The sequence below is a fragment of the Peromyscus leucopus genome, chromosome 22 (assembly GCF_004664715.2).
Source record: "Peromyscus leucopus breed LL Stock chromosome 22, UCI_PerLeu_2.1, whole genome shotgun sequence".
Lineage (NCBI taxonomy): Eukaryota > Metazoa > Chordata > Mammalia > Rodentia > Cricetidae > Peromyscus > Peromyscus leucopus.
Genome location: NC_051081.1, coordinates 18,406,952 through 18,422,073, shown reverse-complemented (window position 1 = coordinate 18,422,073; position 15,122 = coordinate 18,406,952). Strand labels below are relative to the sequence as shown.

The 15,122-nt window shown below is 47.4% G+C and overlaps 1 protein-coding gene across 1 annotated transcript; it reads left to right on the top strand.

Moving 5' to 3' along the window:
* Positions 1-4,030: 4,030 nt before the first annotated feature.
* On the top strand, positions 4,031-10,118 carry Tmem247 (transmembrane protein 247). Its single transcript, XM_028893187.2, is given in 4 exon segments — positions 4,031-4,232; positions 5,078-5,218; positions 5,221-5,403; positions 9,816-10,118. Coding segments are annotated over 4 exon segments (744 nt in total). The 5' UTR covers positions 4,031-4,115.
* Positions 10,119-15,122: the final 5,004 nt, after the last annotated feature.

Below are 15,122 nucleotides of genomic sequence, written 5' to 3'. Positions count from 1 at the left end.
ATGAGGCCAGGCCATCCAAACCCTTGCTGCTGAACCGCATGTGATGTTGACTCCTTTCTCATAGGACTTTATTGAGAGCCCCCCTTCCTCTGATATCAGGGGTTCTTTCCACTGTACCATGAGTGTTAACAAAAACAACCCACAGCTTGTGAGAACCATCTCTCCAGCACTGGAGCAGCCCATAAAGAATAGGCTGTGACCAACAGATTTTGACAGAGGAGAAATAAAGGTCTCAGGTTCTGTTTCACTTAATGAATTAATACAATTCCACAAAGATCCACCTTCTACAGTAAGAACAGGAGGGCAGGGATGAAAATGGATGATTACTCAGTGGGATTTTGCCCATGGCCATCCTTTCATCTTATTCAGATTCCGTCTGACATGTCGCTCTTCTGCCAAGCCTCCCTCAGCTTTTCCAATCACACCATCACCCCTCTGACTCCTTCGCGATACTTGCCCGGCTCCAGACTCACGCCCTGTCCTGTAGCATGAATCTTAAAAGTTCTTATTAATAAAACAAACCTGGAGCCAAGGATTGAAGTGAAATGCTGGATGATCAGAGAAACAGAACAAGCCACAGCTACCTCACCTGGCCAACTTCTCAGCTGATCTTGTTTCCTTAGACTGGAAGCCTCTGTGTCCTCATATCTGAATGGCTCTCAGATGAACTGTGCTGCTCAAAACCTAAAAGCTTAACCAGGGCCAAATGCTTCTAGTTTCTGGTCCTCACACCTTATATACCTTTCTGCTTTCTACCACCAGTCCCTGGGATTAAAGGCGTGTGTCACCATGCTTGGCCATTTCCTATGTGGCCTTGAACTCACAGAGATCCAGAGGGATTTCCACCTCTGGAATGCTAGGATTAAAGGTGTGAGTGCCACCATTTTCTAGCCTTTGCATCTAGTAGCTGTTCTGTCTCTGACCCCAGATAAATTTTTTAGGGTACACAATATTTTGGGGAACACAATACCACCACACTGTCCCTTCCTTGAAGTTCTGCTAACAATCCATTTTCCTGTTCTTGAACCTGGCTTGAGCCAGTCGTATAAGAAGGAAGTGATGATGCACCCATTCTAAAAGCCCCGTGTGTTTCTTTCGTTGCCATGAAGAGTTTTCCCAGGCTAGCCCACTGATCACAACATGATGATGATGATGATGATGATGATGATGATGATGATGATGGAGACGCATTTGTAATAAAGCTGAGCCGAGCCCTCAGATGAGTCTAAGCCAGGCAGCCTCTAGCTGTCTGTATTGTTTGTCATTGAGATTTCATAGTTATTTCATATGTGGCTGGTAACTACCATTACCACCTCCTGTACATTTATTTCTCTGTGTGGTGGTTTCTAAAGATTATTTGGTCATGTAATGTTTCTTTAGGCAGGTCTCTTCTACCTAAGATGTCTAGAGTTAGCACATAAATTTGAATTTCAGATAAACAATGGATGGTTTTATTTGTTTTATTTTATTTTATTTTATTTTATTTTTTTGTTTTCTCTGTGTAGCTTTGGAGCCTGTCCTGGAACTGACTCCATACACCAGACTGGCCTCGAACTCAGAGATCCGCCTGTCTCTGCCTCCCGAGTGCTGGGATTAAAGGCGTGCGCTGCCGCCGCTGCAGCCACCGCCGCCACAGCCACCACCACCACCTGACTAATGGATGGTTTTAGAATGAAAGGAGCCTGTGCCATTCCTAGAGCATATTTATGCTAAAATTACTTACCTAAAATTCAGTTCCTCTGAGCACCCTATATGTATCTGGAAATACTGCTCCTATACTTACGGTGGAATAAGCTCCCCATGTCACGGAAAGCAATGGCTCAATTAAACTGTAAGGACAAAGGGGAAATCTTGGGGGGATGGATCTTTGGATAAAGAGTTTGCCTGCAAGCATCTCCAGCACCCGTGTCAAAGATGGGTGGCCACAGCAGCCAGTCTGTAATCCCAGCATGCATGGCAGAAACAATCTAGCTAGCCAAACTTGGTGAAACTGCAAACCCCTGGTTCAGTAAGAGCCCCTGCGTCCGAATGTAAGAGTGATCCAGGAAGATGCCCACTGCCAACTCAGGCTGCTCCACACACATGCATCCACACGCATGTGAGCACACACGTCATACTATTCACATACGCATACACAAAAAGGTAAATCTTTAAAGATTTTAATTTACACACCCATGTGTCTGTGGGTGTGCTGGTGCCCGTGGAGGTAGGAAGGGGGCATCAGATCCTCTGGAGCTGGAGTTGCAAGCACTTGTGAGCTGCCTGATATGAATGCTGGGAACAAAACTCAGGTCCTTTGCATAAGATAAGCAGGAAGCAACCTTGACCACTGAGCCACCTCTCCAGTTCCAAAAAGGTCAGTTTTACTTCTCTTATTTCACTAAAATCACATATTATTATTATTATTATTATTATTATTATTATTATTATAACAATAATCGCGGTGGCAGTCACCTGCTTAGTCCCTTATGGAATACACCATCCCATTTTCCCGTTACTGCTGTACTGTAGCAGGAAGGTGCTGTCACATTTATTTCCCCATTCATAAGCGAGGGCACTGAACACCAGATACCATGATTACCCACTGTCACACAGAACGAAGCTAGAGTTCAAATGTAGCACTTCCTCCTTCTGCAATGCGACCCTCACTTCACCTAACGAAAGTGTTTCATTAAAGTGTTTATTAAACAGAAGATGACGAAGATGTGTTTCCCAGCCTTCCAGAGTCCTTACCCCCTCCTCCACTATCCATTGCCCTCGTCGGGACATATTATAGTTCAAGTTGCATTCATTTCCTGGTGATTCTGCAACAGAGTCCCATGAATTGGGTGCCTTAGTCAGCTGACCCTTATATTCTCAGTTTTCTGAAAGCTAGATAATAAAATCAAAGCATCAGCAGGCCTGGTTCTTCCCAAAATGCTGGACAGAGGGCTCTGATCCAAGCCAATAATTGTTCATTTTACACGTCAACTTGACCAGACCCTGGGATGCCTAGTATCTTGTTAGGCATTGTTTACTGGCATGTCCTTGCGGGTGGTTTTGGAGGACACTAACCTTTAAGGAAATGGAGTAAGAAAAGCAGACTGCCCACCCCCAGTGTGAGTGAGCCTCATCCAATCCACCGAGGTCTTCAATAAAACAAAATGGTCAGTTGAATGTGGTGGACTACATCAGTGGATTCCTGGGTCTTCTGCCCTTGGACTAAGGCCTGCATCGTTGTTCACAGGTCTCTGGACTCAGACTAGCAGTAACAGTTGGCAGGACCAGCCCTTTGGGTCTTCAGTTTACAGACAGGAGACTACAAACTTTTCGACCCATTTCATGAGCCAATACTCAAGTTTCTTTCCCTCTGTCACCTGTTGGTTCTGTTCCTCTGGGGGAGCCCAGCACAAGGCTTCTCTCTTGCTGGGTGCCCAGATCATCTTCCCTCGGTACTTATAAGTGTCCTTATCTTCAGAAGACATTAGTCACGCTGCGTTAGGACCCAGTGCAATGACATCATTTCAAGGCAGTAATTTCTGTGAAGATCTCATCTCCAAATAAAGTCACATTCTGAGGAACTGGGGAGCATTCAGCCTAGGATCGGGGGAGGAGGAAACCGATCATCCCAATATAATCTGTATTTAAAAAGCAAACCTAAGGGATCGGATCTCATACGGTAGGCTTCTGGCACCAACAAGTGGCATTCCAGTTTTCCAAAGCAGCCTGAGGGGTAAGAAAGGCCCAATATTCGCTGAGTTTTATTTTTTAATTTTTTATTACATATATTCATTTGGGGTTATATGATGTACACATAGGCCACAGCATACACATGGGGAGTCAGTTCTCTTTCTCTCTTTTTTAACCATATGGGTCTCAGGGGTCAAATTCAGGTTACTGGGCTTGCCAGCAGGGAACTCTTCTAGCTGGACTGCCTTGCTGCCCCTAACTTGCAGCTCTTACCAAGGACTCCTCCAAGGTGTCACAGCCTCTCACCAAAAGTGCCCTAGCAACTGGTAGAATGTGGCTATTATGAGGATAGGGGATTATGATGGTGGCCAGAACCTAGTAGAGCCAAATGTTATTGTCTCAAAATATGTCCTCTGGCCCTAGTCGGCAGCGCTGTGGTTATCTGGATGGCGACGGAGGACAGAGAGGCGATGGAAGCCCGGGGGGCAGGAGAAAGTTGCCCCACCCTCTCCAAAGTGGCACCTGGTGAAAATACACCTGAAGGGAAGTCCAAGGCTCCTTTGGTAAGAGGATTCCTCTCCTGATTGCCCTAGCCATTCCATTGGGGGCGGGGATGAGCCCTCTAAGCTTCAGCATCCAAGGGTATGTGCTATGAGATTCAGATGCCACCAAGAGCAGGACTATGTCCCATCCCCATAACGGGTACCCACAACGGGTACCCAGCTGCCACCAGGACCCAGCCACCCTTCATGGGATTGTAATGTTACACAAAACTGTCTCTCTCCATCTGAGGACCTTTCATCTCTCTGTGGATAGGTCACACACACACACACACACACACACACACACACACACACACACACACACGTTGACTGGTTCTCTCAACACAGACCCTATAGGCTTCTTCCTCACTCTGGGATCCCTGGAAGACCTGTTGCCTCACATGTGGGAAATAGGAAAGTGACCTCCCTGGTGATAAGAACCGTTACCTAAGCAGATGCCTACCTCACCTACCAATGATGCCTCACTTACAACTTTCGGGCACCACACCTTCACAGCGGTTTGCTTTCTCCTGTTCTAGAATCCCTAAGTGCACTTCTAACAGGAACCCCATCTGCACACCCTTTGCTTTTTGGCTTTTCTTCTTCTTTTTTCTAGACAAGGTTTCTTTGTGTAACAGCCCTGGCTATCCTGGAACTCACTCTGTAGACCAGGCCGGCCTCAAACTCACAGAGATCTTCCTACTTCTGTCTCCTGAGTGCTGGGATTAAAGATGTGCACCACCACCGCCCGGCCTGGATACTCTTTGCAACACACCCCAGGCTACTGAGGCTTGGCGCAGAGGGGGTGGTTGTGGGAATCCCCACACTAACTCCACCATCATCCCTCCCCTTCTTCCTCATCCCAGGATGCAGAGCCCCCAAAGCTAGAACAGCCCACCCTGGAAGAGAATGGAATCTGTGAGGACAGAGATTGCCCAGGGCCCCCCAAGTCACTGTCCCCAAAGTCTGGCCCTACCACCAAGGGTCAGGCTGGCGATGGGCCTGGGCAGAACCCACGGAGCTGCCCCTGACCCTGGAGACAGAACACCACAATGCGATGGAGCTGGAGAAGGTGCGCATGGAGTTTGAGCTGACCCGCCTCAAGTATCTGCACCAGGAGAATGAGCGGCAGCGGCAGCATGAGGAGGTGATGGAGCAGCTGCAGCAGCAGCAGCAGGCTTTGCCTCGACAGGTAGTGGAGCCGTGCTAAGAAGGGCTGAGGGCCATCCTTGTGGGACCCTGGCAAGACAGAGTTCGCTGTACCTGCCTGGCTTTGCATTTCACCTGCCAGTCCAGGTCTGGCTGAGAGGTGATGAGCATCCATGTAGCTAGCTGCCTCCAGCCCCTGGTGCCTTCAGTCGGTTTGCACGGTGGTCTGGGACCACTGGCCTGCGTGGTTGACTGTATTCCCACGTTCAGTGAGATTCAAGTCTCCAAAGAGAGTCGAGAGTAGGTGGTACCCTGAAACCACATCCTCTACCCAGCAGCCCCCTCCCCTTTTTTTGGTTTTTCAAGACAGAGCTTTTCTGCGTAGTTTTGATGCCTCTCTTGGATCTCGCTCTTTAGCCCAGGCTGGCCTCGAACTGACAGAGATCTGCCTGCCTCTGCCTTCTGAGTGCTGGGATTAAAGGCATGCGCCACCCACCCCCAGCACCCCTTTTGATAGTCTAAGTCTTCAATACTCACCCCACAACAGGTTTTCTACCCTGTTTGTTTCTCATAAGATGTGCTACCTGATTGGTAGACGCAGCAGTTCCTGTCATCTGACCACTGGGTGTCAACAGAACCATGGCCTCCCTTTCAGGGCTGAGTTTTTCTCTGTTGAACACACTGCCTTATAACCAACTAGCGCAACGTTGTTTTCACAAGAAGTGTGAACTCAAGCCCTACTGTACTAAATGGGGACAAGAACACTCATCTGAGGGACAGGGATCTGGCTCAGCTGGTAGAGTTCTTGACTGGCATGCCTGAAGCCCTGGGTTCGGTCTCCAGCACCAAATAAACCCTAGGTGGGGTCTCCAGGATCCCAGGCCTCAGGAGATGGAGGCAGAATGACCCACTCAAGGTGACATTGTAAGTTTGAGGCTAGCCTGGGCTATATGAGACTCTGTTTCAAAAGAAAGTTGAGATGAAATGCCATGTGAGGTACTTATGACTGTGACCAGACCATTCTAAGCACTTCATGACGAAAGATGTCACCCCTTAAAAGTGGTGCCTCCTGCTCTCTAAAGCCATAGGTTGGGGGAGGGGACCCTGGCTCCACACCACTTTTGTAGACCGCTTAACCTTGAACACACTCCTAATCCCCCTGGGGCCGTAATTTGCTCATCACCAAAGTCAAACCTATCTCCTGGGGTCTTTGTAAAGAAGAAGAGAGAGAATGCATGCAAGCCGCTTTGCAGAGAACCAGCACATTAGGCAAGTGCTCCATAATTGTTAGCTATTACCATTTTTATGAACTCATGTAATTCACTTCTTGACCTGCACGCAGCAACTTACATTCATCACTTCTCCGTTTTATTGGGAGGTGATGTATTAGCCATGCTTCCCAGCTCTGAGTCATTCGGGGTTCTGAGAAGTTTGTCCTTAGCTGAGCTATTGCTATAATTGTTGAGAAGGATCTGACCCAAAGTAAATCCCAGACCCCACTGCAGGTTGCCGGGGTTCCATCAATCAACACTGTGCTGTTGCATTTCCCCCAGCTCACATTTCTGCAGCTTGCCCTGAGCCCGGTGTCAAAAGGCTTCCCGGAATCAGGCATTACGTTACCTGAATCATTTGTCCAATTGACTGGTCAATTCTTTAGAGATCAAAATGGGTTTATTTTACATGACTTGTTCTCGGTGAACACATGCTGGCTTCCTAATTATTTTTTCTTGCTCATAAGCTACATGCTTAATTATACATTAAATGACATTACTGAGCCAAGCCAAGCTTATTGAATGGGACATCTGGAATACATTTTCCTCTCCTAATATCTAGAAAACATTTGCCTTTCTCTAGAATTCCCACACAGTCCATGATATTTTCCAATTCTCATATGTTCTTAGATTTTTTTTTCAGTGTCCAAGGATGGAAACTGTTGCAAAGTTGAGCCAGAAACCATTTAAATCAGACATGCTATTTGTACTATTTCTTGTCTGACTGCTGTGACAGGTCGCCTGACAAACACAGAAGGAAGGGAGGGTCAGTTTTGACTCACAGCTCAAGGGAGGAGCCCGAGGAGACTGGTTCCACTGCTTCTGTCAGGACTGGGGCTCAGATAACCTTTTGACTCAGTCCAGGACTCCAACCCACAGGATGCAGCCCACCCGCAGTTAGGTGGGAAGTCCCAGCTCTGTTACCCTAACCTAGATAACCTCACAGGCATGTCTAAAGGCACAGCTCTAGGGGATTCTAGGCCCTGTCAAGGTGACAGGGGAAATAAGCGATCACAGTCTTGTAGGTCACTGTCTTCTAACCACATTTATTTCTCTCTTTTTAATTTGAAAAAAATGTTTCTCCTTGCTGGATGATATAAAAATCCCTATTATAAATTCCTCTGCTTAAAAAAAAAAGATTGTTTATTTATTTAGAAGAGGACATCAGATCTCACTACAGATGGTTGTGAGTCACCATGTGGGTGCTGGGAATTGAACTCAGGACCTCTGGAAGAACAACCAGTGCTCTTAACCTCTGAGTCATCTCTCCAGCCCCAAAGTCCTCTGCTTCTTAAAAGATAGACCATGGGGTAGTGTTTTGAAAAGTCTAAAGGGCATGGTATATGTATGTATATATGTATATGTACATATGTGGGTGTTCATATATATAGAATAAGAACAAGACAGAGGTCATTGCAGTGGCATATGTGTGTGTGTGTATGTGTGTGTGTGATTATATATAATATATATAAACTCACATCACACACACACACACACCATGGCTTCCTTCCTCCCCTCACTTCAGGCTAACAGCACGCAGGCTGCAGAGTGTGGCGGAAGTCATGGCATAGAGCCCCAGAGTACAGCACGCTGCCCTGTCTAGAGAGTGAGGACTTTCTTTCTCTGGTCTCCTACCTTCTTTGCTGTTCACCTTGGAGGCAATGTAGCTGGAATCACTTCTGATCCCTTTAGTTTTATGTCCTGATACAGATGCCTTTTCTGTAGTTGGTCTGGGCCTGTGGGAATCCTTTACAGAAATGTTTTACTTATGGTGCATTTACTAAAAAAAGGCGGGTGGGCAGGTGGGGGGGTGGGAGGGGGGGTTTGAGGGAGCTTGGCTTGACGACAGAGCCTTCCACAGTTCTCTTTTTCTAAGTGGTTGGAAGGAAAGAGAAAACCAAAGGCAGGATGAATGAATGGATAAATAAATTGAATTATACTGAATATATCTCAACTAATATTTCTTGCTAGTTAGGGCATCTCTGTCTTTGCCACTTAGCTGTTAAAATATGACATCTTAAAAATATTATGGAGCAGAAACCATGGAAAATTCTTTAGCTCATACCAAAATGTTTTGCCTCACACACTGATGACAGCTAGAACAGGGTCAGTCTAAGCCTAGTTATCGACTTCAGAACAGAGCAGCTCATAGTCAGACCCATCCAAAAACCCAGTTCCCTGCAGGGTCAGGAAGCCTAAAACTATAGCCACCTGCCCCAGGAAAGAGCAAACCCTGGGGCGGAGGACCACACACTAACCACGTGACATATGCCAGGACACAGGGAGTCTGAGACACCCACTTGAGCTCAAGGGATGCACCTTGAGTGTCACTGTCCAGACGTCTAGTCTATCAGGAGACAATATCCAAAGAATACTTCTGAGAACCAGAGTCCAGATCTGGGAACCTTGGGGTCCTAGAGAACTTGCTCACATAGGTAACCCCTCTGGGCAAGATGGGGCAGAGAGAGAGGACAGCACTGGCCTAGCACTCAGGGTCAGGAGAGAGAAGGCTAGTTAAAGATAGAAAGTGAATGAGACCCCTCTATGTGATGGTGACCTCACTTGTTTTTGCTATTTTAGGGGCCCACCACTCAGCTCCCAAATAAATCACACATGGAGGCTTGTTCTTAATTATAAATGCCCCACCTTAGCTTGGCTTATTTCTAACCAGCTTTTCTTAACTTTATGTTATCCTGTCTATCTTTTGCACCCGGACTTTCTCCTTTTCTTACTTCTGTATATCTTACTTTCACTCTTACTCCGTGGCTGTCTGTATAGCTGGGTGGCTGGCCCCTGGAGTCCTCCTCCTTCTCTGGCTACTTCTCTCCTCCCAGATTTCTTCTTCTATATATTCTTTCTGCCTGCCAGCCTGGCCTATCCTTTCTCCTGCTTTGCTATTGGCCGTTCAGCTCTTTATCAGACCATCAGGTGTTTTAGATAGGCACAGTAACACCACTTCACAGAGCTAAACAAATGCAATATGAACAAAAGTGACACACCTTAAAATAATATTCTACAGCACTCACTAGGATTTTTTTTTTCATTTATCTTCTCCTTCTTCCTCAAGATTTTGGGAGGGGGCTATTACAACTCAGTGACCTCCTTGAGGTCACCTTCAGGGTCAGGGCAGGACTGAATCAGATCTGGTGTTCCCACCCACCCACGCCGTCTTCTTTCCCCACAGTTCTCAGGAGGCCTCCAGGACCTCCTGCTCCCCCAGAACCAGTTCGCCATGTTCCTATACTGTTTCATCTTCATCCACATCATCTACGTTGCCAAGGAGATGGTCTTCTTCCTCTTCTCCAAGCATTACCTGTTCTGCCTTGCGGCCATCTTGCTGTGCTTGATTAAAACCCTGTGGTCCTACTTCCAAGTGCCTTTGCTTCTTCATCACCGCAATGTCGTCCGTCCCTCTGTCCGACCGTGCATCACCAGACTCCTCCCTCCCATGGCAACCTGGCTCAATGGCACAGCTGCCAGCTGCTGACACCCAAGTGTGAAGACACTTGGCCTTGAGCCTGCGTCCAGCCTGCTTCTCACTGGGATGACCATGCCTCCTCCCCAGAGCAGGCAGGGGTAGAGGGGAGTAGAGGGGTGGGGAGGTGGGGAAGTCGGGGGTGGGGTGGGGGTAGAGGGTTGTGGTGGGTGGGGATCTTCAAGGAGGGCCTGGAAAACCTTTCTGGAATCATAGAATCAATCAGTGACCAAACTGGCTTGGGTCCCACTACATCTACTCATGTTCAAGGTTCAAGTGAGCCCCTTCCCCAACAAAAATGCCCTTGTCCCAATCCCCAGAATCTTGAGAATGTTGCTAAGGCTGTTAGTTCAGAGCCTGAGTCCCGGAAGCCTTCACACACTGGATTTTACCACGTGTCCTAGAAAGAGGAACAAATGCAGAGGTGCATCTTGGGGGTCCTAACACAAAGCTTAGATTCAAATGGGGAGCCAGAGGGATGCATAATTAGGTGGTCTGGGTGTGGCCCCGCCCGTCTTTGTCTTAGCCATGTCTTAGCCAATGTCCTCTGAAAGGTCTGGAAATGGTCAGAACTATATGAAATCTCCTTCCAGACAAGCTCTCCTGTGATGATCTCCAGGCTTCAGCTTTCTTCTCCCAATATGAGACTCCTGGAGAAATTCCAATTGGTCTGTTGTTTCTGTAGTCTGCTGGCCAAAGGGGAGAGAGAGCACACATACCCTAGTTTAGAACGTCTGCATTCCTGCCCACAGGTACGACTCTGAGACATGCTAAGAACCTTGACATGGGAACTGAGCCTGGATCATCTAGTCGGGCCCAGTATCATAGCAGGTGTGGGGAGCCATCCTCCAGGGTCAGCGTGATGCAAGGCCACACATCAGGGAACATGGGGGTGAGGAGTATGTGTGAGCTGGAGAGATGGCTCAGTAGTTAAGAGCACTCACCGGCTCCTCTTCTAGAGGACCCAGGTTCAATTCCCAGCACCCACATGGTAGCTCACAACTGTCTGTGACTCAGTTCCAGGGAATTCGACACCCCCACACAGACATACATGTAGGCAAAACACCAATGCACATAATTTTTTTTAAAAAAAAGGGTTAAAAAAAAGAATGTGGGCAGTTTCTTTCCCCACAGCCTAAATGTGGGCAGTTTCTAGAGGCTAAAAACATCCAGAGTATGAATTCTCCCTGGAGCCCCCAGAAAGAAGCAGCCCTGCCAGCCCACATTAGACTTTTGAACTCCAGAATAGTAAAGAAAAAGTCTTTTTATTTTAACCACCAAACCCATGGCAATTTATTACAGTCGCTGCAGGGAACCTCATAGGAGCCAAGACTCCTGGACCCTTCCAGACATGCAAGCACGTCAGGGTGGCAATACACGCTGCTGTCAAGATCCATTCTGCATTTGTCCAGGGCCTTCAGACAACCGATTAAAAGGGGACACACTGACATGTCCCCACACACACCAGGGGACTTGGGATAGGTTTCTAAGAACTGTGGGAAAGGGGATCCTAAAGCAGCCAGAGCGTCCCTTGGTAAGATAGGCAGGAAAATACAGCCACAGCCCCAAGACCCAGAAAGGAGGAGAGCCTGGAGGAAGTCATCATTGCTACTTTATGGCAAAATGGGAGGAACTAAAAATACCACACACACAACCCCACATAACACACACACACACACACACACACACACACACACACACACACAACCCAGCATAATACACACACAACCCCACATAACACATACACAACTCAACATAACACTCACACAACCCAACATAACACACACATAATCCAACACACACACATCGCAACATAACACACACAGCCCAACATAATACACACAACCCCACATAACACTCACACAACCCAACATAACACACACAACCCCACATAACACACACACATCCCAATATAACACTCACACAACCCAACATAACACACACAACCCCACATAATACACACACATCCCAACATAACACATACAACCCCACATAATACACACACACTCCAACATACATACATACATACACGCACACATACACACACACACACACACACACACACACACACACACACACACCAACATAACACACACAGAGGCACACAGACTCTCTAAAATGTAGATACAAACACACCAACAAGATCAAAGTAAATAATTTCCTCTAGCAGGCCTGCTCACCATCTCCAAAGTAAACAGAAGAGGTCTCAACAGGAGCCCAGAGGCAAAACTGCAAGGTATGCACAACAAAGAAAAGTCCCCCTCCCCCAGCAACTCCCCCTTGCTGGCCCCAACACACCTCTTTTTATAGACTCTCAACTGCTCTCCATCAATCCAAGCAGCAGGATGGCCAGCTCTGGCACTGAGAGCCACATGAGGGGACAAAGTGGCAGGGGCTGGATGCAGCTGTGCACGCAGCGCAGCGAGTCTCAATCCACGTTCTCTTCCCTGCCACAGGGCTTTGCCTTAAGAGGGATGGAGATACATTTTGGCTGGCTGGGTACTGTGAGTGAAGCTCAGGGAAACGGGGAAGATCGTCTTGGGACTACACTGTCAGGACATATTAGCATGCTCTTTATGTCCACAGTGACTTCTCATTTTCCGCCCAGTTCAATGCATCCATCCCCACTTACGCCTGTGTGTGATAGGCACTTAGAACGTGCAAATGGTAAGACTGGCATTACTCATTAAAGTTTCAGTGATGGGAATGCCTGCTATGGGTCAGTTCTCAAGATCGATTACTTGATCCGGGTTTCTAGCATGAGTCTGAGGCAAGGAGATTAGGATTCCAAAGAGTTGCAGACCTGCCTATTCACCTGTCACCGACAGAGGTGCACACAGGGTAAAAACTAAATGTCTTAAGGCCATCCTGTCACTCCTGTTGCCTGGCAACACTGGACCTAAATGCTTTTGCTTTTCCTAAGAGAAAGATAAACTCTCTTAAGCCATTAAATTAGCATGGCACACCCTGGGTTAGAGATACAAACTCTCTTGCCCTCTGCCCCGATACAGTGAAGACTGAGGGCAGCCTAGGCCCTGAGTTTAGGAAGGGGCAACTCTGCATGGCCACCCTCCAAGTTAGGGCAAGTCTCCTTGTTGAAATGCAAAGCGGAAAATCAGCCACAAAGGACAGGAAAGAGAAAGAGTTAAATGGCCACCAACCTAGCAACAAGTCAACACATTAGCAGCTTCTGAGTGTCTCCAGTGCCAAGTACCCAGCTCAATGCTTAAGAAGGCCAGCTTGCCAAAACCCCGGGGAGGCAGAGACATGTACTAAAACCAGCTCAAAGAGAATTCTAGGGTTCAGAGAGTCTTACTCTGAAGCACAAACTCTTCCCAAGTTCCCACAATCCTGCCTGATGACACAGATTTAACACAAGACCACTTAAGGTAGCTTACAGCATAGAGACCTCAGGAATGAAGGGGAGTTGGTTGGAGCCAGTGAAGGCTTCGTGTAAGAAAAGAGCAGCCCCCACCCGGCCAAGAGGGGCTTGATAAACCTGGAAAGGTAGTGGGGAGGAGGAAGAAGGACTCACACAAGATCAGCATGGAGGTGTATCCTCTGTTCTTGCTCAGATGAGTGGGGTCAAGGCTAATAGGTTGGACAATTGCTCCAGCCTACTCGAGTCTTGGATATTGGTCTCAGGAATATGAACTTAATCCTTTGGGAAACTGGACATCCTGAAGCTCAGTATGGTGGTATTTTATTTGTACTGAAATGTGATTTTAATTGTATATTAATAAATAAAGTTGTCCGGGGGTCAGAGCTATTAGAGCCATAGCAAGAGCGTGGCAGTGGCGGCACACACCTTTAATACCAGCACTTGGTAGACAGAACTAGGAGATCTCTGTGTGTTCAGGGATACAGCCAGCATTGGAGACATACGCCTTTAAGACCTGGAGGGCTATACTTACAGGCAGTGACGAGGCAGTCATGTGTTCGGGTTTACAACCAATGAGAAGGCAGAACAGAAAGACTATATTAAAGACAAACACACAGGAAGTAGGTCTCTTTCGGAGAGGTAGGACCACCTCAGGAGGAAGGGTAAGGTGTTAGCTCTGAGCTCTGACCTCTTGGCTTTCTCTTTTACATTGGTTCTGTGTTACTTATTTAATAAGATGGTTGGCTACATCTACAGCTCAGAGAGAAGAATAGCAACACAAAAGAGACAAGAGAAAAGCCTCTCACCCCTCCCCCCCAAAAAAATCTGGAAACCATGCTTACCTTGACGCTCTCATTGCTAGTCTAGAAACATTCTTTTAGAGGTCCGGAGTCTGAGTATAACATTCAACTATAAAACAAAACCAAAAGCAAAACACAGAGACTGCGGCTTAACGAGGGTTTAGGTTTGTACAAACGGAGAAGTTCCAGGTGCTCAGTCCGAGGCTGGTGAAGGTGCTATGGAAGTGGTAGAGGACTCTGGCTCCTGCTGCTCCACTGCCTGTAACAACAGCTTTCATTCTTCTCCTATGGCTTCAACCTCATCCTCTTGCAATGCTACCACAGCTCCAGGCACCAAGTCCGCAGGTCAAGAGCAGGTGGGGAGGAAGGACCAACTGGGAGTGCTGGAGCATGCCACCACTCAGGAGGCAGGGGCAGGCAGAGCTCTGTGAGTTCAAGGCCAGCCTGATCTATATAGAACTTGTCTCAATGTCTTTTTTGTTTTGTTTTGTTTTGTTTTGAGACAGGGTTTCTCTGTGTAGCTTTGTGCCTTTCCTGGATCTCACTCTGTAGACCAGGCTGGCCTTGAACTCACAGAGATCCGCCTGCCTCTGCCTCCCGAGTGCTGGGATTAAAGATGTGTGCCACCACCGCAAGGCTCAATGCCTTTTTTTAAAACACCCCCCACCCCAAACAAACAAACGAAAAACTTTCCAAGAAGCCCCAAGCACAGATTTCTGATTATATCTCATTGGTCAAGCACAGTCATGAGACTACTTCTAGCTACAGGACATCATACATGCTTTGTATGGGGAGCCCATCAGAGGTGACCTCTCAGACACAGTCTACAGCCAA